Below are 23,413 nucleotides of genomic sequence, written 5' to 3'. Positions count from 1 at the left end.
TGGGTTCTGATTGGCCAGACTCCCTGTACATCACAGGTTTCCTGCAGCTAATACGTGGTTGGCCGTCTCAAACGTCACTCAAACGGTGCCGCCCACAAAAGGCTTTATAGCTCAAATTACGCTCCCTCTAGTGGCGCGTGATCATTGAAATGTGTTTGAATATATCAATAAAATGACAAAACGCCGGTCACAATTGTGGTACTATAAGAAACAAACGTTTCCTGAGGTGGTACCTGGTGGAAACGTTGACAAATCACGTATCTACAGGGCTTTTGAGAAGTCTTCATACAGCTCGATTTCGTGTGATCAAGTGACGCCGCTGATGACTGCACAAACAGTCTGAAATCACCTGTTAGTCAAATTCTCTCCGCCTGGTTAACAAAATACTGTCTTAGAAACTGTAGGATGACAAAAACGCTACGCTTTGGCACCTCATGCAAGTAGTTTAACCTTTAGCTAATTCATTTACTCGGATATACAGTGCATGCAAAGTTTCCAATACAATTTCTTTCTGTGTTAAAATATCGAAATAATGAAACAACATTGTGATCACGCACAAAAAAAAAATCATTAAAACGCTTGCGATTTTTTTTTAAAGAAAATGTGCCATTATTAAACGGTTGTTTCATATTTAATCAAAACGTGTCATTTTTAACCATAGCCCTCAATAAACACTTTTGAAATTACCGTCCAATGGTGGTTTCGCTACAATTTCATCCAACCAATATTAAGAACGCCATTTCGTGAACGCCCCCCTCTTTCTTTAACCGCAGTGTCTCCCAGCTGACCAATCACCTGTCACTATTCCTGACAGCTGACCAATCAGAGAAGGCTTTACATCCACTTCTCGCTCCATATTTGCTGGGCTGCCTCAGGAATGTAAACTATTCAACATGGAGACAGCAGTTGATAAGCTGGAGGCTATGGTAAGCTTGTCTTTTTTTTTTTTTTTTAACAAACGTTTAATCAGATATTCTGCTAAAAAAAAAAACCAAAACAATACGGTGAACCTTACGTTCAACATCTCGTATAGTGACAACGACAGTGATTAAGCATATTGCGGTACTCCAGATTATCAAAACGCTCAATTTTGTGCATCTCCCAGATGTAGTTAGCGACCTAGCTAGCTGGTTAGCTCGCTTGCTAGCCATCTGTGGACGGAAGAGAGAAATGACCAAAAACATGAGGCTAATCTGCAACGTATACGTTTATTCGCTACGATTTCAGGCGAATCGCGCGGCTCTATTCATAGCATTACCCGAACTAAGCAAACTTAAGCGACGGTCTGAGGTGAAACCCATGGACACTGCCGCCCAAAAAAAAGTCGCTTCTGCCGTTTCGCGAGCCCCGGCGCGCGCTGCCCCCGCGAGGACGCCGCGAGCGGGACGGAAGGCCGTTCCCGCGTCCTCGAGACCGCGCGCTCCTCGCACGTAACGGTCGCGGGATTCAATGGGGACCTCGGACGTGCCGACGGATGTTTTCGGACGTTAAAATGTGCGGCGGCGGCGGGGAGACGCGTTGCGGTGTCGAGCGGCGAGCGCTGCTTCACCTCGCCGACACACCGCGCTTCTAAACGGCAGCGCGGCTTTGCGCCGCCGGGCCTAAACACACGGCGCCGGTTCCGTTCCCCGTGAATCAGAGCCGCGTGTGAAGAAATCCCTGGTGGAAACATCTCGTTGTCCGTTAACCGGGCCCTCTTACACACCACGAAGTCCTTGGGCGCAACTTGTTGGGCCAATTTGAACCCACGTTTGGGTGGTTGTTTGTTTATAGTAATAATGTACTTTGCGACTTGTTTTCCTTGCAGGGCTTTGTTTACACTAACCCCCCTCATCACGCACGCGTGTGTTTGTCTCCTGGAGTTGCGCCGTACAGAAGAAGGAGCCCGTTTGTGTTCTGTCTGTCCGCTGCTCCTTTTATCTTGTACTCCTGGTAACTTTGTTATGAAAGCAGTGCAATGTTAAAAGGGCATCGGCCAGGTGTTGTTCTCAGAGGTAGAGACGAGCCCTGTAGCGCACGCGTTTCAGGCTGACACTGAAGTGCTGTTTACAGGCGCTCTGACTTCATTGCACTACTGTATTGGACCGCTAGCAGTGCAATAGTATTGTCAAAGCGTCTGAAAGCAGCTGAGCTCAAAGTTTGAAACTGCAGATGTTTTGGCCTTTGATTTCGTCTGTGTTGTGCGCCTGTTTCTGGGTTTTGCTCGTTTGATCTCGGATGATGCCAGGTTTTTGTTTTTCTTTGTGCTGTGCGTGATCCTAATGCCAGAGACCCTATCAGTATTGTCTCTGCTGTCCACTGTGTTCAGAGTAGTGCAATATTGCTTATAGGGTTTCAGGCTTTAGGCTTTGTGCCTTCATCCATGTTGCAGCAAACAGTACTGTGGCTGAACTGCAGACCTATTTTTATTTGTCTGACTGTTTAAAATATGTATATTTGGTTCAAAAATATGTACTCTTTTTGACTTTACATGATTAAATGTATTTACTGCAGAAATACAAAGAAAATTGGCTTTATAAATATTTCCTGGTGAACACATTCTGAATTGTTACTATGCTTAAGTGATGTGCTGGCCCTGACAACGTGTCCTGTTGATTAGACCCGTCAGTGGTGTTGTTGTTGTAGTTCCAGAAAGCAGAGGCTGATATAGACTATGTGGAAAAGAGACTGAAATTTGACTTCATGACCAGTGCTCGAGAGAATGGCACTGTGGAGGTGAGTTTCCTGAAAGTTAATCTTCACATCGGTGCCCTTCCAGTAGAACCCCTTCAGGGAGCCAAGGAGGGCTCACGCGTCCTGGATGTTCTGTTATGTGCCCCTGTTGTTTCTTCAGGGAAACCCTGTTCAGCTGCTGGAGAACCTGCAAGCCGTGAAGGTGCGCCACGCGGCCCTGTGCGCACAGGTGGAGGAGATTGCGGCTGAGCAAAAGCGTTCGATGGAGTCGATCCGAGCACACCTGAACACCACGGTCAAGCTTGTGGACGAGCTGCAGAACAGGGCAGACGTACAGGTATTTCAGGCCCGGGATGGCTGTTTGGACAGAGGTTCATGTACTCCTGGAATACTGTAGAGAACTGCTCTGGAGCTGTGTGATGAGGGGGTGTTCTGCTCTAGGTTCCCCCGCTCACAGAAGAAGAACAGGAGGCCCGAGCCGCCCTTTGCTCGTCAGTTGCTGCTGTCTTTGAGGTTTGGCATACATGCCCAAATTTGTGGTCTTACACAGCTTCTGTTTATAAACAAATATGTTTAGTCATTAATAGGAACTGTTATTGTTTATGCCACACATACATTGAAGGATTGATATTTTCTTGTAGACTCTGCCAGAACCTGAAAAGGAAAAGGAATTAAACTGTAAGTCAAGTCAAATTTAATCAGCAGACATGAGGGATGAATCCTTGTAATAGCAGCTTAGTCAAATGTCCCTTTCCCATCCAGAGGTTCGTAGTGATGAACTCTATTACACCATTAGTGTAGCTGTAATTTCAGTATAAAGAGATGCATCATATCTGTAGAAAGTACCATTGCTGGTTATCAGATACTTTGTCAGTTGTTTCTAATCTGAAATCTGGTCAGTAATTGATGTCCAAAATGAAATATAAAACTGATCTCATAGTGATTAGACAATCTAATACCATACATTAGCAATTTACATCAAAAGGAAGCCAAAGCTTCCTTATGAGTAATATAATTTTCATTTAGCAGCAGTGTTTTTTAAATGCATGCTTGTTGAGTATTTGATTAAATGTATGAAAATCCATCATGGTCATGGATGTGCCTCAAGTGGCTGTTATGTGCGTCTCTTAGCACAGGGAGAGTGTGACATGGTGACTAAGGCGGAGTTTGAGGCTGTTCCACGAAGTATCCGTGGCAACATCAAGCTTGGTGATCTCAACACCCTCTACAAGGAGCTAACTGAGTATTTTTCTTCAGAAAAGAATAGGTATGTATTTGAACACCTCACAACACCTTGTGTTTGCCATGTTCAATTAATTAAAGCCCATTGTAAGCCATGTTTCTACCGTTTTGTGTCTTCAGGGGGCCACTTAGCCTGCAGAAGATGAAGAAACTGAACATGAAGTTCAGTGATGCTGCAGTTAAAATGCTGCAACACCTCTCGCTCATCAAGGTAGACAAGCAGGGGCTCATTTCTTTGTCTTCAAGGGACTAAAAGACGACCTGAACCAGCCGATGAACGCGACTGCTGAGATCTCCAGCGCTGGACCAGCTCAGCAGCTCTCTTCCAGCCATCCAGCATTTGTCTTCCTAAAGTCATTGGACCGCGATGTGGGCAGGTCTCGCGGAGCTGGACCGTGATGTGGGCGGGTCTGGTGGATTTGGACCATGGTGTGGGCGGGTCTGGTGGATTTGGACAGTGATGTGGGCGGGTCTCACTGAGTTACAGCTCACCTGCTAATACAGGTTTGAGTAGATGGGCAACATTCGTCTTAAAACGAGCCAACTAGAAAGTGCACACATGGTGTTTGAGTGGAATTAGTAGACCTTGAAACCCAAATGTTTAAAGCAGTCTAGTTAGCAAAATTTCTGCAATAACTTTATTTTTAATACAGAAAAATGAATGTGGCATTCTACAGACTTGTCCAGATCCCTAAAAAAAGAAAGGATGAGAACATTTCTCACTATTTTTGTACTCAAAAAGTAGAGCTAGGCTCATGTTTTATTCCAGGAGATAATGATCAACATGTGCCCAGAAATATTCAGCATGGATGAGTTCTGTGTGTGGAGTAGGTAGCAGGATAGATGCCAACATGACTGAATGGGGAATGGTCATCTACTGTCTGTCTGGTGTTTTAATCGCACTTGTCAAACCACAAAACAATGTACAACAGTTTTAATATAAAGTAAAATCTAATAAACTCTGAACATGCTCTAAAATATATGCAGGTAGAAGGGAATTTAACACTATCAAACTAAAATCTATCTTTAAAAATATGCAAGTATTGGGAACGTCATTACCATAAAATAGTAATGTGTTGTATGCTGCTTTCAAAATCATGTTTGGGTATATGAGATGTTTAAAAAAGCCATGAGGTGCTGTCTTGTTTGAGCTGATAATATATAATCATATAGCAAAGATGCTGCAAATCATTAGAATGTAAATACAAAACAGTTAAGTTACAATCAGTAAACTAACAGTATCTCAATATGGCTCAATAAGCCAGTTATGTGGATTTTCAATGTATTAGTAGCTCGTAAGGAGAAACCATGAAGTTTGACATTTGGAACATTGTAACTGGTTCAACACTACTGAGTGCTAAATCTAGAATATAGAACAGCATTATAGAACAAACTTAAAGTACTGTGTAAGCTCTAGGTGTTTGGCAACTGCACAGACAACAGTAAAACAAAATGGAGAAAAAAAACCCAGAAGACCTGTGTGGGACAACTTCATAAGTCTTAACACAAATTGACTAGCAGTAAGAACAAAAGTGCAGCACTTCCAGTGGTGTTTGAGTAGAAGGTTTTGTAGCAGATGAAGGGTTAACACTGTAGGGCTTGAAGAGCTGGCTGCCATGGGGCGTCCATGCACACGCACTGGGACGCATCACTCTGGGGTCCTACAGGGGTGTCCAATGCCTACACACGAGGCTTGGGATGTCTCACTTTGGGTTTTAACAGGGGTGTGCTCCAAGATGATCACTCTGTAGAGCAAAGGACAGGCTATTTACATCTTGACCAAAAAGGTAAACCGCAGACGGCCAGGTGAAAAATCTTTAAGCCTGAAAGGTAAGGTTGTTAATTCTTGCAGATTTTGGACCACTAAGTTTTCAAGATATCTGCTATGTTCAAAATAGCCTAGAACATACTGTATACTGCACTAAGTATATACTGAATATTGGTCCCCACAGTAGTATGTAGGACAGTATCCTGTATGTCAGGGGTGTCAAACTCAAAAACAAAGTCACAGACCAACATTGAACAAATGAATCTTACTATGGACCGAAACAAAATTTGCTTTATCATTGAATATGGAACAAGCAACACTTATTACCATAAAATATATATTACATAATAGTGGTGACACGAAAAATCAAATATAAAAAAAAAAAAACAAATGGCATTCATTTATTAAATAAAATTTTAAAAATAGAATTATTTTCTATTTGCAGCCTTCTGAATTAAATATCAAAATACAATTTTTCTACTGGCTAATAATTTTTAAAATAAATTAATCAACCATTCAAGCTAATGCCTTGGAATAGCAAGAAAAAGTGCATAAAGAAAATATTAATTATTGCTCAGTTTGCTACATACTAATCTACTCTGAGAGACGCTTGGCATCTCGTCCTGGATGCGATTTCATCAACGTTTGGGATCAGGCTCTGAGTTGAAAAAATCCTGTCTTTTATATATGTAAACAAATATTCTGATTTGAAGAAATCCTGTCTTTTAAATATGTAAACAAATATTCTGCCTCCGACTTGTCCAGAAAGCTCCTGTTTTCTGCCTTTCTTTTCGCCATTTTTGGGAAGGGGTAGCACAGTGACAGTTGTAGTGTGAAGTCGCTATGCCTACTGTCACAGAGGAGGGAGTTTCTGGGTCCTGTCCTGATTAAGCACCAAAACAACAGCAGAGCATTATGGGATTTGTAGTATTAGCATTACAGTATAATACCGGGGGCCAACTGTAGTAGTAATTCGGTATTGTCTCGCGGGCCAAATATAATTACAACATGGGTCACATTTGGCCTGCGGGCCAGATTTTGACACCCCTGCTGTATGTGACAAACACCATACTATGAGGTCATGTGACTATATGATGTTCCTGACCACTTGGGCACGATTTTCAACCAATGTTGAATGCAATACGCCACGAAGACAACCGTGGCAGCACACTAAAATATGGCAGAGCTACTGTGTCATCTGGGTATGTTTTGCGTATGGGAAAAAATATTTTGGTTGCATATTTGGGGCCATAGATGACTTCTTTTTTCGGCAATTCCCATTTAGGGGTCGCCACGGCGGATCAAACTCCTCCATCTGGGCCTGTCCTGAGTGTCCTCCACTGACACACCAGCCACTCTCATATCCTCTACCACTGCATCCATAAACCTCCTCATAGGTCTACCTCTCCTCCTCTTGCCTGGAAGTTCCATCCTCAAGACCCTCCTACCAATATACCTCTCCTCCCTCCTCTGTACATGTCCAAACCATCTCAATCTCACTTCTCTAACTTTATCTCCAAAACATGCTACATTTGCTGATCCTTTAATAAACTCATTTCTGATCCTATCCTTCCTCGTCACTCCAAATGAGAATCTCAACATCTTCATCTCAGACACCTCCATCTCCCTCACCTGTCTCTTTGTCAGTGCCACTGTCTCCAGTCCATACAACATAGCAGGTCTCACTACTGTCCTATAGATCTTTCCTTTCATTCTAGCCAACACCCTTTTATCACAGATCACCCCAGACACTTTATGCCATCTACACCACCCTGACTCCTGCCTAACCTCGTTCGTCAGTCTGTCCATGACAATTGACTGGCCATATACAATGAAAAGAAATCACCAATAAAACAATAATGTTATGCCCACTCTGTAAAGTTGAGTATCAACAGGGTACCCGCGGGTCCTTAAAAAGTCTTAAAATGTCTTAAATTTAGTTTTCCATATTCAAGGCCTAAAAATGTCTTAAAATGTCTGGAATTTTATGAGGGGAGGCATTAAATTATTATAAGTGTGTGTTGTTCAGTTGTTCTGGCGCGATGTGAACTTTGCCGAATCTAGCGCTAATGCAGAAAATAACCGCTCCAGGGTCCTAGTGCTAGTGCTAGTGCTAGATTCCTAGCGTTGGAGTATACAGCCTCAACAACGTCAACGTCAACGTCAACAATGTGGAACACACCTGCATCCCCAGTAATAGTATTATTTTTTCTTGTGAGAGGTATTAAAAAGGTCTTAAAAGTCATTGAATTTGAGATTTAAAAATGTGCAGATACCCTGATCAAAATGTTGACACAGCCGGCTTCTGTGTTTTCTCACGCAGATGCAGCCAGACATTCTGGTGTTTTGTGTAATGTTTTTGTAAAAGCCACTTCCCTATATGAACTAAGGGGGTTCACAAATGTTTTATTGGAGAACGTTTGCCATGAAGTTCAAAAGTCAGGGGTTGTTCAACTCCGCATCCGAGGTTGTGTGCATACACTCACGTACTGAAACAAACTACAGATTTACCAGCTGAACAGTGCATACTGAAACTGGATCTTGTGCGTTCTGTTTAAGTATGCTATTTCAGATGCACCTTATGTTTTGAACAAAGCCATCCAGACAGACCTCCAGATAGATTGGTCTGATCAGTAAATAAATGCTTGTGATCAACTTTTTGACTGGATGTCCAGTTTTTGAGGTTTTGCATACAACTTTTTCCCCATAGCAAATGAATGGTGGAATCTTCATCCACACGCCCACATCTACACATTCAGGATTCCATGGCGATCACTAAACCACCTAGGAAAAACATAGTGGTCCCTTGAGGAACCATAGCAACCATCTTTCAAGACCATAGCAACCACTTAACAACTGCATAGTAGACCTGGGATACCATAGTAAGCATCTAGCAAGACCACAACAACCACCTGGAATGCCATAGCAATCACTTAACAATTGCATAGTAGTCACCTTGGATACCATAGTAACCACCTAAGAAGACCATAGCAAACTCCCTCATTTGGTAACCCCTAGCAACCATGTGGTGACACCATAGTAACTACCTTGGATGTCATAGAAATCCTCTAGCAACTACATGGAAACAACTTAAGCTATGTAGTAACATTTATGGTGTTGTACCTGTGTGGTTGCTTCCAGGTAATGTGACTTGCTGTCTTTGGTGTTTCCCCAATTTCATTTACATTAACTATAAGAAAGAAACACAGTTACAATAAACCAAACATGATTTCAACAACTAAAGTTACAGTCACAGTGAACACTAGACGTTTCGTAGGGACAGTCGGTACTCGTGAGGACAGGCAGTGTGTGTGGGAGCAGCCACATGCCAATTAAGTACCTGAGATTTGGTCATTGAACTCTGCTCCTTTACCAGCTGTCTTCCCACTGCTGTCTCCGCCTGGGCAGCCTGACACCTCCCTAAGGCCTGACTCCTCCCCTAGGTCTGACTCCTCCCTCTGGTCCGACTCCTCCCTCTGGTCCGACTCCTCTCCGAGGTCCGACTCCTCTCCGAGGTCCGACTCCTCTCCGAGGTCCGACTCCTCCCTCAGCTCATCACTCTCATGAAGCCTGGAGCCAACAGAGAGCAGCTGTTATCTCACTTTCCTTCTCTTTCCCACATACCCACATTTTTTTGTTGTTGTTGAGGCCCAAAGTCTATCACTGATGAACAGGTATGATTTACCTCAGAGTGACAGCAATAAGGCAAAGGTCTGTTTCACCTGAGAGTTGATCACTGTTTACCTCTTGATATTAGCCAAAATATTTGGAAGCAATGTGTACTGCATTTAAATCAGACATGTTTGTGTGTTTATTGATTCAAACCATAGAAGAGTATAAAGGGAGAGCAGTATAAAGGGTGGAAGGGGTGGTCTCCGAGGTTAATGCCACCCTCTCTTTCACAGCCAGTTCCTGGGGCTGGCTGAGATGAATAAGGAAGAGATAGTCTCCTCCTTGGTAACAGAGTCAGAGGTGAGTGTGGCCTCCAACGGGAGTGATGAACTCACTCCCAAATGCTCAGGCGTAAAACCTGTGGAGTCTCTTCTGCCAGAGTTGGCAGATAGGAAACAGAAGGCAAAACATGATGCATACATTTCCTCATCAGAGGATCTGAGTCACATGTAGCCCCCAGCCAATGAGGCCTCCTTCCTGTTTTTAGGGAGGAAATTCATCACACATTATTATTAATTACACATTAGAAACACTACGACCCCAACTACACTACGCCGAGGCCACACACAGGGGGGCCCCTGCCACCACAGACCCAGGCCCTGCAGATGCTTCCTGAAGGGCCAGTTCAGACCTAAGAGGGATCTGTGGGCAGGAGGGTCTCGTCTGGACCTAGAAGCAATGGGCCCACTAACTGTGGGCTGGAGGTCACCATCCCGGAGAATCTCCAACCTCCCAGTGTTGCATAATAAATGGACTTGCAAAGAGTCTTAAGAGATGTTTAGTCCATATTGCATTTACAGGTGTCTATCTACGTTTTCATGCATTAAATCAAATCAAAGTTTATTTGTATAGCGCTTTTCACAACACATGTTGTCACAAAGCACTTTACAGGATTTACAGGGTTAACAATACTATGGGTCCAGAACCCTAATGAGCAAGCCAAAGGTGACAGTGGCGAGGAAAAACTCCCTACTTTGAGAAAAATGTGAATTTGTTGTGGTTTATAGGCTGATCTTACATGTACTGCTTTTAAAACATTGTTTCACGATGGATGATGTCATGAACACCATATATAGACAAAACAAAAACGATCCTGTAATCTACTTCAGCTACATTTAACTGGAACAAGAACGATCCTGTAATCTACTTCAGCTACATTTAACTGGAACAAGAACGATCCTGTAATCTACTTCAGCTACATTTAACTGGAACAAGAACGATCCTGTAATCTACTTCAGCTACATTTAACTGGAACAAGAACGATCCTCTTTTCTATTTCAGCTACATTAGATCAGAACAAAAACAGTGGTTAAGAAATGCAATCCAGAACAATAACAATTCCCTTTTCTATTTCAGCTACATTTAATCCTTCATTTTATCCTTAAACATAGATGTAAAATACTAATTGAGGTGCTAGTGTAGAGGAGCACCCACGCTAACGTATCCTCCAAACAGGGCTGTGGGTCTTCTTGGGCTCTCTCCCTCTCCACACTCTCCTCAAATGAGACCTCATCCAGGACTCGGTCCAGGGTGGTATGTGCTCTGCTGGATCACAGCAGAGGTCAGAGTTCACACTGTTTTTAATTTATCCAAAAAAATGTAAAAGAAAATCAACTGAAAGTTTTTTGTTTTAACAAAATAGATATGAGATGAAGACATATACCTTTGAGTTTCCTGTAATGCCTCCAAACTGCCTGAGGGTTCGTCATTAACCAATCCTGTAAATGTAAATTGTGATCCATTCCTGTGTTAAGACCAGTGTAAAATGCACTGTATGTGCTTGCTAAGAGGTCAAAAGCAGTTTTGGGTTTTGCACAGTTCTCTCAGACCTTGCCTGTGCTCTTCTCCTCCTAAGATATGTTCATTAAACGGCTCTCTGTGATTCTCAGGACCTGACTGCTCATCACACTCTTCCTCATCTAACACATCGTTGTCATCTGTCCAAAAACATCAAAAAGTATGAACAAATAATTCCTTCCTCTGCTGACTCAGCTGGTCTGTTCTAACACAGTAACGTAATTACATATTCTGTGTTTTCCTGACAAATCCATCCAGATGAACAAGAGTCTGTCAATACAGACAGCGACTGTGTGTAAGGTTTATATAGGGCTGATGGACAGCAGGGGAAGACCTGCATGAGGTCCTGCTCACCCTCCAGTCCCGCTGTCAGCAGACGGGCGGAGGCTGAGTCCGGGGAGGGTGTAAAACAGGACGTGGAGCGCCCCGAGGCCCGCACAGACTCCTCCACCTCCTCCTCCGCCTGAGACAAAGTTCCTGCTTCAAGCGTTTTCACTTGCTCAGTGCCTCCTGCAGGTGGAGCCGAAGACAGCTGTTACCTCCACAAATGAGATAATACTCCCACAAGAAACCAAATACTAAAACACATGCTAAATAACTTAACACTGTGAAGGGTGAAGTGTGGTGTGGGAGTGTGTTGTGTTGTTTGCATGCCTGGGGCTGTGGGTGTATGTGGGGTGTTGTGTTGTTTGCATGCCTGGGGCTGTGGGTGTATGTGGGGTGTTGTGTTGTTTGCGTGCCTGGGGCTGTGGGTGTATGTGGGGTGTTGTGTTGTTTGCGTGCCTGGGGCTGTGGGTGTATGTGGGGTGTTGTGTTGATTGCGTGCCTGGGGCTGTGGGTGTATGTGGGGTGTTGTGTTGATTGCGTGCCTGGGGCTGTGGGTGTATGTGGGGTGTTGTGTTGATTGCGTGCCTGGGGCTGTGGGTGTATGTGGGGTGTTGTGTTGATTGCGTGCCTGGGGCTGTGGGTGTATGTGGGGTGTTGTGTTGATTGCGTGCCTGGGGCTGTGTGTGTTTCCTGGTTGTGGGCCTCGTCTCTGCTCTTGGTGCTGTGGTTGGTCTTCGAGGTGACTGGGATAGAGGGCATGTCCGTCTCTTCCTGAATCAGACCCCTCAATTCAGGACACTGCTTGACTCTGGGCTCTGATGGATCCACCTGAACACAAAAGGTCTGCAAACACAGGTAGGTCAAGGGGAAATTGTCTGAGGCTGAAATACGAAGTTAAACAGCAAAATACTCAAATGGCCTGTAAACACAACACAATATACACTCTAGGTGTAAACGCAAGACAATATACAAGAACAGCACTGAAACACAAAACACACTGTAAAGTCCTGGACACACAACACCATACACACTGTAATATTCTGTGCTGAAGGGTGTGATATGGGTGGAGGAGAGAGAGCCAGTGTGATATGGGTGGAGGAGAGACTCAGTGTGATATGGGTGGAGGAGAGAGCCAGTGTGATGTGGGTGGAGGAGAGAGAGTCAGTGTGATATGGGTGGAGGAGAGACTCAGTGTGATATGGGTGGAGGAGAGACAGTGTGATATGGGTGGAGGAGAGAGAGTCAGTGTGATATGGGTGGAGGAGAGACTCAGTGTGATATGGGTGGAGGAGAGAGACTCAGTGTGATATGGGTGGAGGAGAGAGCCAGTGTGATATGGGTGGAGGAGAGAGCCAGTGTGATATGGGTGGAGGAGAGAGAGTCAGTGTGATATGGGTGGAGGAGAGAGCCAGTGTGATATGGGTGGAGGAGAGAGAGTCAGTGTGATATGGGTGGAGGAGAGACTCAGTGTGATATGGGTGGAAGAGAGAGAGTCAGTGTGATATGGGTGGAGGAGAGAGACAGTGTGATATGGGTGGAGGAGAGAGAGTCAGTGTGATATGGGTGGAGGAGAGACTCAGTGTGATATGGGTGGAGGAGAGAGACGGTGTGATATGGGTGGAGGAGAGAGAGTCAGTGTGTTATAGGTGGAGGACTGTGAGTCGGTGTGTTATAGGTGGAGGTGAGAGCACCAGTGCTGACCCTGCAGCTGGATCCCAGGCTGGCGGTGGTGTAGGCCCCACTGCAGGCGGAGCCCGAGGGAGGTGTAGCCAGCGCCCCCTCCAGGTGGGTAAACGGCTCCCTACCTACCCTCACCTGACTGTAACGAGGGCCACGTCCAGGGCCTGTGACAAGCACATCACACCTTTAGTCCATTACACATTTAATACATCACATAGTACAGTATGCATGTGTGTGTGTGTGTGTGTGTGTATCTATGTGTACATGCGTTTATACATACCTGTGTGTGTGTACCTGTGCACCTTTGTGTGTGTACCTGGACTGCGGGGAGTGCTGTAACAAGGGGCAAATCCTCCGCCCTCTGGGCTGTAGGGCGACGCCTCCTGACCCGCCCACTGATGCTGCTGGCCAGGTGAGCATGAGATGCTGGACAGCTCGTCTATGTCAGCCAGGGTCTGCGTGTGACTGCCCCACAGCCGGTCCAGACACAAGCACACATATGAGGGTTCACCTGCACAATCACTCAGGTCGGGTGGAGTAAGCCCTCTCACTGGGGGTTATTTGTCTTGGGTTTTTTTCAGTCAGAAGCTTACTCCACCGTTATACTGATCATCTGATAATCACCTTCATAACCACTGATCAAATCATAACCACAGATAAATCATAGGATCTGGCTGCACCGTGCTATAGAGAGCAAGCGTCCACCAGCCAGACTGTCCCACCACACCACAGGTGGGCACATCTCAGGATGCTGAGGGCAGCCTCCACGTCCTGGTCGTGGGACTGCAGCGTATCTTTCTCCAGCGTGACCTTGGTGGGCAGATGGTCACTGAGGCACTTTGTTATATGCTTGCACAGGCCGTGCGCCTTCGTGTTGGTTTTGTTCTGACTGCTGTTGTGTTATAACCCTGGATGGTTGTAACGATGATTTGCCCTTAAAAGATCTCGTTCTACTCAGCGTATGCGTCGCTCCACGCCCTCTGTGTTACACTTATGACATAAATAACACCCGTACGCTGAAAGGCGAAGCCCCTTCTTTTTTACCTTTTTCAATTTCCAAATGTTTAGAAAATGAGCTAGTGGAAGATTTTCAAATGGTTTTTGAAGGTGTTGCTGCTGTTTGTGAGCACACGGGTCAGGTGCTCTTACCTGGTGCGTAAGGGGCCCTGCTCCGGGGGGCGGGGCACTGCAGTATGATCCTCAGGGCCAGGCTGCAACTCTAAACCACATACAGTTAAAAACAGACAAGAACATACTGCAAAAAGTCATATACACACACAGACAAGGCACAAGAAGTTACCAAAGTTGACATTTATCATGCAGGTGTTATGAACTGTGCCTGATACAAAAGTGCAGAGGGTTCAAATCCAAGATCAGTGATTCTAATTAAGTGCCTTCCTGCTTAAAGTTGAGTGAACTGAAGAGAACAGAATAAGAAGCCTGATGTGGTGTATCCAGTATTAGTGTAATTAGTGTAGGCTGTAGTGGTATAGGCAGATGTCATATAGGGTGAAATAAGGTATCGTGGTGTGGGATATAGGCAGAAGGGCAGAAGTGATATAAGGTGTTGTGGTGTAGACTACAGATGTCACGATACTAGAAATGTATCAGTCGGTACCAATGCCACTAACATTCTACAATTCACAATACCAATTTTGATACCACAACAAAAAATAAACCAATGAAATGTATGCCAATAAACAAATGAAATTTTAATGTATTTACTTAATGTCTTTCTCCAGGAAAAAAGTTATTTGGTCACCAATCACAAATACTTAAATTGTAGAAATTATTTTATTTACAGAGATTCACAAAATAGCTAAAAGAAAACCACAGAGTTGTTGTACACAGTCTGCTAATAGCCTATTAATATTATGAACAGGGATGTAGAGTAAATTCTGTTTATGTTTTTAAATATGAACTTATTACTACTACATCATTGGTTTGAACCTACCGCAGCGTTAGCCTAAGTAAGCTAACGATAGCCGTTTGTAAACTTTGTGTTGTTTCAGGATATGAACATTTTGACAAAACTCACTCACCTTGAACTCTTTATACAGCTCTGGGTGTCTGTGAGGTGCTCAGCTATGTTTGTGGTATTATATGAACATCTGACAGACCTGCTGCTTCTCCTGCTTCTGTCATTCTCCTGCTATTCCTCATTTGGCGTGTCTTAGCGTTCTTGGCTTATTACCGTGTAGATGTATTATGCTATATGTTCTGGTGACATCTAAGGTAGACCATGCCCTACCCCTGGCCTCCGCCACTGGACTGTGGGGAACCGTCATGGTACGGCGACACACCTCCATCGTCACATCCAGATCCTCCTCTGAGCTAAGAGTCTGATATAGGAAGCAGCCGTCATTCACTGTGTTAAATTTACAATGTTATCACTACTACACATAACTTATATGTTCTTGGTTTTGTGTAACCAATTATCCCATTAGTTACTCTCCGTGTGTGTGTGTGTGTGTGTGTGTGTGAGGAGAATCTCCCACTGTAGGTTTGACCCCGAGCTCCTCATGAAGTCACCTGACTGTCCCCCTCAGAAGAGTCTGTCTGATGGCCTGGAGTGTAGAACATGCTGGAAGCTTCCACAGGTGACCGTGTGCAGTCTGTCTCTGGACGCCTGTTCTCCTGACAGGGAGAGACAACAACAAACAAACAACCAAAAAAAAACTATTTAAACCACAAAAGGAAATCCAGCATAATCAAATATGAATTTTTGAAAAATATGAAAAAACGTAAGATATTTATGTTATGTAACAGAGGAAGGAACAAGGTCAAAGAACATTCAAGTGCTTTCTTCTCACTTCTCACAAACAGTGATGTTTTACCTCGCTCACACCGCTGGGCAGACAAACAGCATGGTTGACAGTGTGAAAGTCCGAGCTGTCCTCACCCTCACTGGCGACCTCTAGTGGAGAAAGGGAAGAGATACCAATGACCACGCCTTCAGTAGTGCTGGGAATGAAGGTGACTGTGCAACTCTAGGAGGTCGAGAACTTGAGTAAACATTGCACTGAAGTTCTGAGCAGCCTCTGTAGGTGAGAGAAGCCAGCCCGCTCAGTCAACAAATGGGGAGAGAGGGAGAGAGGAGAGAGAGAGAGAGAGAGAGAGAGAGAGAGAGAGAGAGAAGTCAGGTGTTAGATTTGTATGGAGAAGGGCGAGTTAGGGAGAATAAACAGGGTGTAGGAAGGTATGAATGAAAAAAAGAGAAAAAAAAAGCTATGAAACGTGCTACATTACTTAAGACACTTCCTGCCCAAGGTGGACATTAATGAGCATTATCAGGACAGACACTGCACTGAGGAATTGGGAGTCTCTGTGCATGGTCCTGTGTGTTGTCCCGTATGCAGAGGACGGCAGGCCCACCTGCAGGGCGTGGAAGAACCTGCTCCAGATCTGGGCCTTGCCGCTGGCTGCAGTGTGACGCCTCACGCCACCCGACACTCCCACTCCTGCTGCTGCGGCCCAGAGGATCCTGTCTGGCCAGCAGGGGGAGCTGCACCTCCACATCACTCACACTGCTGCCAACAGACTGGGCTGGAGTCTCCAGCCTGCCCTGTGTCATCAGGGCCACCACCTCTCTCACCTCACCTTTACAGGTATACACGTACACACACACACACACACGCACACACACACACACGCACACACACAGGGTTGCAAGGTGCACATTTGGCCTTACACTAAGCTTCCATGCATGCTGAAGTGTTTTAGCAGATGTTGGGGTCTCACTGGTCCACGTGGGTTTGGTCTGGTAGGTCTGTAGGCCGTGGCGACATGTGACTCTCTGCTGGGATTCACACGTGTGTGAGGACTCCCAGGTCCTAAAATGACCAGAAACACATACTCTCTTTTTTCTGCTAATTCTGAGTTAGAGTTGGAGTGGTGTTGAGTGTGTCTGCGTGTATGTTTCTGAGTGTGTGTGTGTGTGTGTGTGTGTATGTTTCTGAGTGTGTGTGTGTGTGTGTGTGTATGTATGTTTCTGAGTGTGTGTGTGTGTGTGTGTATGTATGTTTCTGAGTGTGTGTGTGTGTGTGTGTGTGTATGTGTGTTTCTGAGTGTGTGTGTGTGTGTGTGTGTATGTATGTTTCTGAGTGTGTGTGTGTGTGTGTGTGTATGTATGTTTCTGAGTGTGTATGTGTGTGTGTGTGTGTGTGTGTGTATGTATGTTTCTGAGTGTGTGTGTGTGTGTGTATGTATGTTTCTGAGTGTGTGTGTGTGTGTGTATGTATGTATGTTTCTGAGTGTGTGTGTGTTTGTGTGTATGTATGTTTCTGTGTGTGTGTGTGTGTACGTTTCTGAGTGTGTATGTGTGTGTGTGTGTGTATGTACGTTTCTGAGTGTGTATGTGTGTGTGTGTGTGTATGTACGTTTCTGAGTGTGTGTGTGTGTGTGTGTGTGTGTGTACCTGTCTGTCTGCCCCCCAGTGCTTCCGGGCGTCTGTCTCACTGGTCCCTGCTGGTTTTCACTCACCCGTCTGTCTCTCTGAGAAACATCAACATCAATTTAATCAAACAAAACAACAATGTGCCTTCATACTCCACACACGACCACAAACGCTCGCTACACACAGGCAGGTTTGACACTGCACAACCCTGTAGCTAACAACAACGTACCATCAATCATCAATCACTCATTACTAGAGCATTAGCATTAACAGTTCCCCTGATTAGCAGCATGCAGTTCTCTGAGTGCACTGTACCTCCTCACTGAAGCTCTCCTCTCCAGCGGAGCAGTACTGACTGACCTCCACGTCTTCACTCACTCTGCGTCCCTGCCAGGACCCGACGGACGCCTCCACCGCTCCTCCATCCCCCCAGAGCTCCAGCGGGGGTCTGTAGGTAGGAGGAGGGCCTATGGCCTTCAGCACCAGAACTCCGCTCTGGCTCCGCCTCCCTGCACCGTCCACCTCGTCGGCGCCGCTGGAGAGAGCCCGCTTCCACTCAATTCTCTCCAGGGTGTTCTCCAGCTGCTGCAGCAGAACCTGAGACACCTTCAGATTGAGCACGATGGAGGCGACGGGATCCGAGCCGGAAATGGCGCCACGGGTTGCCAGATACTCCGTGTCGGCGCTGCTGCTGGACCACGGGTCCTCAGAGCTGTCTTCGGCGGAAGGTGTGGGGAGAGACATGGGCCAGTCCTCCAGAGGAAGGATGTCACGGTAGGAGATGTTCCTGCTATGCGCTTCATAGTATGGCGTTTTTTCAGCATCGTCACCTTGGAGACTTCCAGGAGAACTCTGGGACGTTTTTCCTTCTGACTCTTTCTCCAAAAGGTTATCCAGGTGCCAGAGCTGGTCCTGGATGTCTCTGTCCAACTCCACAGGTGACGGAGCTGAGGGAGCTTCCACTTTCAGAGAGCTGCACTCTGATGCAGAAAGAGTGATAGCTGCCAGTATAAAATATATGAAAGAGATAAAAGTGAAGCCCCCAAAACTGGACAGGAGAACCACTGGCGTGCACTGTGGAGCTTCTTGAATTACAAGAAACATGAACTGGGAGGTCTGGCATCTGGGAACAAAGACCAACATGCAAAAACCCTGAACATCTCGAGATATGCGGAGTATTCTTCCTGATGTGACACCTCCTTTAGTTCATCAGCTGGTGATTTGGCCCTTCATCAATTCATCTGGGGGCAGTAGAGCTGTAGCCCTCCAGAAGTACACACCTGCCCCAGTGTGAGAACACTGTGAGAAAACCCCAACACCTGCCCCAGTGTGAGAACACTGTGAGCAAACCCCAACACCTGCCCCAGTTTGACAACACTGTGAGAAACCCCCAACACCTGCCCCGGTGTGAGAACACTGTGAGAAAACCCCAACACCTGCCCCAGTGTGAGAACACTGTGAGCAAACCCCAACACCTGCCCCGGTGTGAGAACACTGTGAGAAAACCCCAACACCTGCCCCAGTGTGAGAACACTGTGAGCAAACCCCAACACCTGCCCCAGTTTGAGAACAGTGAGAAACCCCCAACACCTGCCCCGGTGTGAGAACACTGTGAGAAACCCCCAACACCTACCCCAGTGTAAGAACACTGTGAGAAAACTCCTGCCCCGGTGTGAGAACACTCAAACACCCAACACTTACCCCAGAACACTCCAACGTTTACATTTGTGGCATTTGGCACTTTTATCTGTAATCACTTACATATCAGTATGACTGAACTGCCTGGGAATGTAACCCATCACCTTGGTGTCACCAGCACATCTCCACAGTCTGGCATGTGAGCTACAGGATCCGCCCAGTACAGAATCCCTCATACTGGGGTGGACGATCTGACACTGTTACATCGTGACTAATCTTGAAGACGTGGACAATCTACTTTTCAAGTGAATCGTAGAGACTGTAACATTTTATGTCCTACCAAAATGTCACAAAAAACATCCACGTCCAGTAAGAAAGTGGATCCAAGCTAGGTTCACGAACCAACAGAATCACTGCTTAGAACCACTGTGAGCTATGGAAAATTAGTTTGAGACTAATTTTGACTACTCTGGTTTTCCATAGCAGTGAGAAAGAGAAGGCGGTGCAGAGTCAGATGTTTCTCAAATCAACGTTATCTGCAAACTTTGTCGGGACACTGATTAGCACTTTCAAAGGTTAAAACAACACATCTACTCATCCACCTTATCTCAAGGAGCATGCGCAGTGTGTTTCACTCAGGTTGTACAACCCCAGTCCTTAGTTCTGGGACTTGTGAGTGTGTCTATTTAAGCCCCTATGTTGTATTCATCTTTTGTTGGTGTTTCACCTCATGTATGCATTCCACGTTGTGCTTTACACGGGTCTGCATGGCTTATCCAGTGCTAACTGTCTATTTGTAGTGTTTGTCTGTGATCATTGTTCTTTGTGTTTTGGTTTCAGTTTGTGTTCATTTCAGTAAATGTGTGTGTGTGTGTGTGTGTGTGTGTGAGATTCAGGGACTTACCTCAACATCCTTGTGCCATTTACAGCTGTGTCCAGTGTGGGATTATAAGACTTTAATGGATTTTATGATGGCCACAGATAATTTTGTAATACTGAATGATAATAGGACTGCAAAATAGTTGTTTACATTTTCCTTTGCCTTTTTTACTGTACATTTTACTACTGCAATACCTGAAATCTGTGTTGTGTAATGGATGTGTCTTGTCTTTAACGCAATATTTGTTTTAAATGGGGCAAAAAGGTAAGTCCATAGATATCTGGATATTCTGGATACTACAATTCAAAATTGGGAAGAATTATTGCGATTCAAATCGTGGATCGTGATTGTGTGTTAAAAACATAACAAACTTTTGGGAAGAGCATCCATTCCTGCCCCAGACATGAAACATCCACTCACCTGGTAGCTCAGCATCCCTGACCTGGTTGATCCCGCTCCATCTGGACATGCACAGCCCGGATGACAGGGGGCGCACTCCAACTCTCCTCTCTCTCCTACTCAGCTCCTGAAGAAGACAATATCTGCAACTGTCATGGAACGAACCACTGATAACACAAAGCCAGCACTTCAGGCTGATCCAGGTTCATTATCGTCCTCAGGCGACTGCAAGCAGCCTCGGTTTTTCCTGCAGAACTTGAGGAGACCTGGCGCAGGTGTGTTAGGGCCAGATAAAACATGTGTACTGGCAGGAGTCTCTAAAGTCTGGATCTCTCCCAGACAGACCTGTTACTGAAAATGTGTATGAACTAGTGCTGTCAATTCCAGGTGCCGCGATTAAAAGTCCTCACCAGGATTTTGCTCAAGCTTGCTAGATTTTCTAATTAGCAATCCAGGTAAAATTAGTGGAATCAACACAATCCAGGAAGCCTGAGCAAAATCCTGGTGAGGACTTTTAATCGCAGCACCTGGAATTGACAGCACTAGTATGAACCTAAATTTATTTCCACTACAAGCTATTCAACTACCACATGGTAAAACGTGATTGCAGAATCCCGAGATAAACTGTACTCTTGGACTGACCTGGAGGTCAGACCGTAGCATATATCGGACGTCCTGCAGACTACAGGTGCGGTCCTGCTCGCGGGGTCGTAAGCCGCTCTGTAGGAGTGTGTAGTAGGGTTGAGGAACAGCCGGGTCTGCACACAGAGCTTGGCCTGCATCCACAGCGCGCTTTATACAGCGTTGATCCACTGGACCCCATGGAACTGCGTCTGATTGCGACACAACCCAAATGCCTCAGAACCGTATCTGAACTCCACGTGACCCAAACCCCTGAGAACTGCATGTGATCACTGCACAGTCCACACTGATTATCATTACATCATCAGGATCATTACACAAGAACATGAATGTGGTGAGGTGTACCCGTGTATATCTCCTGTATGAGGGCACAGAGACTGTAGAGGTCAGCTCGTCCTGTGCAGGTTCTCCTCCTGATCACCTCCGGAGCAGCCCAGTTATACAGTGCTACAGGCAGAGGGAGGGGCGGCCCGGTACCCCCGACGACAGTCCTCACTGCGGCAGGAGAAACAGAGGCAATACCATTAGCCCAGTATAGCTCTACTAATAGCAAAGCACTCCAGTGAAGCATCCACAGTTTAGGTCAGTAGGGGACACTGGAAAAAGCTGAATAGCAGCACAAACTGGGGGCAGAAAAGGAGAACATAAGACAAGTCAGGTCAAAGTACTTCTCCCCAAAAAGCTCCTGGTAATGTTTCAGATTTTTTTATGTTCGGGTGTTCAGCTGGTGTAGTGCTGAGGTGTTCAGCTGGTGTAATGTTGAGGTGTTCAGCTGGTGTAGTGCTGAGGTGTTCAGATGGTGTATTGTTCGGGTGTTTAGCTGGAGTATTGTTGAAGTGTTTAGCTGGTGATGTGTTGAGGTGTTTAGCTGGTGTTGTGTTGGTGTTCAGCTGGTGTAGTGTTTGGGTGTTCAGCTGATGTAGTGTTCGGGTGTTTAGCTGGTGTAGTGTTGGTGTTCAGCCGGTGTAGTGTTTGGGTGTTCAGCTGGTGTAGTGTTTGGGTGTTCAGCTGTTGTAGTGTTTGGGTGTTCAGCTGTTGTAGTGTTCGGGTGTTTAGCTGGTGTTGTGTTGGTGTTCAGCTGGTGTAGTGTTTGGGTGTTCAGCTGGTGTAGTGTTTGGGTGTTCAGCTGTTGTAGTGTTCGGGTGTTTAGCTGGTGTTGTGTTGGTGTTCAGCTGGTGTAGTGTTTGGGTGTTCAGCTGGTGTAGTGTTTGGGTGTTCAGCTGTTGTAGTGTTCGGGTGTTTAGCTGGTGTTGTGTTGGTGTTCAGCTGGTGTAGTGTTTGGGTGTTCAGCTGGTGTAGTGTTTGGGTGTTCAGCTGTTGTAGTGTTCGGGTGTTTAGCTGGTGTTGTGTTGGTGTTCAGCTGGTGTAGTGTTTGGGTGTTCAGCTGGTGTAGTGTTGAGGTGTTCAGCTGATGTAGTTTTCGGGTGTATAGCTGGTGTACTGTATGGGTCCAGTTGGTGCAATGTTGAGGTGTTCAGCTGGTGAAGTGTCCAGGTGTTTAGCTGGTGTCATTTTCAGGTGTTCATCTAGTGTCGTGTTCAGGTGTTCCAACAGGTGAATTGCTCTGTGATCTACCTAGGCACCATGAAGCCGAGTCCAGTGACCTTTGCGACCCCTGGGTGCACCATGAGGACGGAGTGTGAGGAGAGGGCACGCATGACCAACGCCTGTCCGTGCAGGTACAGCAGAGCCTCACACACCTGCAGCACCATCCCCAACACCTCCCACACCTGCAGCACGGGGAACTCTGCCCGCTACACAACACACAACACACAGACTTAGGTTGTAGTAAGCAGGCCTAATTAATTTTTAGGAAATTAGGGAATAATTGGGGGTGTATGTGGGGTGTATGAGGGGTGGATGTGGGGTGTATGAGGGGTGGATGTGGGGGTGGATGAGGGGTGTATGTGGGGTGTATGAGGGGTGTACGAATGACTGGGTGAGCGCGTCAATACATGAATGAATGAGTGAGTGCATGAGTGAGGTACCCTCTGGTACAGCAGACCATACAGGGAGTCCATATGCACTCGTTCATACACCAGTTTACTCTGCTGCAGGTCAGAAGACATGCTCACTGCCATCAGCTGCAGCAGGTGTGGGTGGAACAGACGACTGCAACACACACACACACACACACACACACGCCTTACCACATGACCAAGGCAAAACAAGTTTACAGGTTACATAAATCCTAGGACATTCCCAGTTTTACAGCAGCCAAAAAAACACAGCACAATAAATTCACACTAACACCTTTAGATTCAGGTGAATCATTATCAGTACACAGCAGGAAGAAACA

At 45.8% G+C, this 23,413-nt stretch overlaps 2 protein-coding genes across 2 annotated transcripts; one reads left to right on the top strand and one right to left on the bottom strand.

Annotated features, from left to right (window-relative positions):
* Window positions 1–788: 788 nt before the first annotated feature.
* Window positions 789–4,895, top strand: ska2 (spindle and kinetochore associated complex subunit 2). The gene is made up of 7 exons (XM_077019494.1): window positions 789–926; window positions 2,626–2,715; window positions 2,834–3,010; window positions 3,115–3,186; window positions 3,315–3,351; window positions 3,805–3,940; window positions 4,036–4,895. The coding sequence occupies exons 1-7, from the start codon at window positions 894–896 to the stop codon at window positions 4,166–4,168; spliced, it is 678 nt and encodes a 225-aa protein (XP_076875609.1). The 5' UTR covers window positions 789–893; the 3' UTR covers window positions 4,169–4,895.
* Window positions 4,688–22,863, bottom strand: tex14 (testis expressed 14, intercellular bridge forming factor). Its single transcript, XM_077019490.1, has 22 exons — window positions 22,690–22,863; window positions 21,460–21,609; window positions 21,115–21,305; window positions 20,494–20,599; window positions 17,871–18,556; window positions 17,577–17,653; window positions 16,901–16,992; window positions 16,535–16,759; window positions 15,997–16,076; window positions 15,692–15,796; window positions 15,411–15,501; window positions 14,309–14,414; window positions 13,476–13,624; window positions 13,181–13,323; window positions 12,151–12,322; window positions 11,507–11,662; window positions 11,185–11,292; window positions 11,019–11,073; window positions 10,790–10,900; window positions 9,024–9,253; window positions 8,807–8,873; window positions 4,688–5,660 (listed from the first exon to the last, which is right to left on the bottom strand). The coding sequence occupies exons 3-22, from the start codon at window positions 21,133–21,135 to the stop codon at window positions 5,564–5,566; spliced, it is 2,877 nt and encodes a 958-aa protein (XP_076875605.1). The 5' UTR covers window positions 21,136–21,305; window positions 21,460–21,609; window positions 22,690–22,863; the 3' UTR covers window positions 4,688–5,563.
* Window positions 22,864–23,413: the final 550 nt, after the last annotated feature.

This window comes from Brachyhypopomus gauderio, chromosome 10 (assembly GCF_052324685.1).
Source record: "Brachyhypopomus gauderio isolate BG-103 chromosome 10, BGAUD_0.2, whole genome shotgun sequence".
NCBI lineage: Eukaryota > Metazoa > Chordata > Actinopteri > Gymnotiformes > Hypopomidae > Brachyhypopomus > Brachyhypopomus gauderio.
The sequence above is the reverse complement of the archived record's forward strand: the minus strand, read 5'-3'. Positions and strand labels throughout refer to the sequence as shown.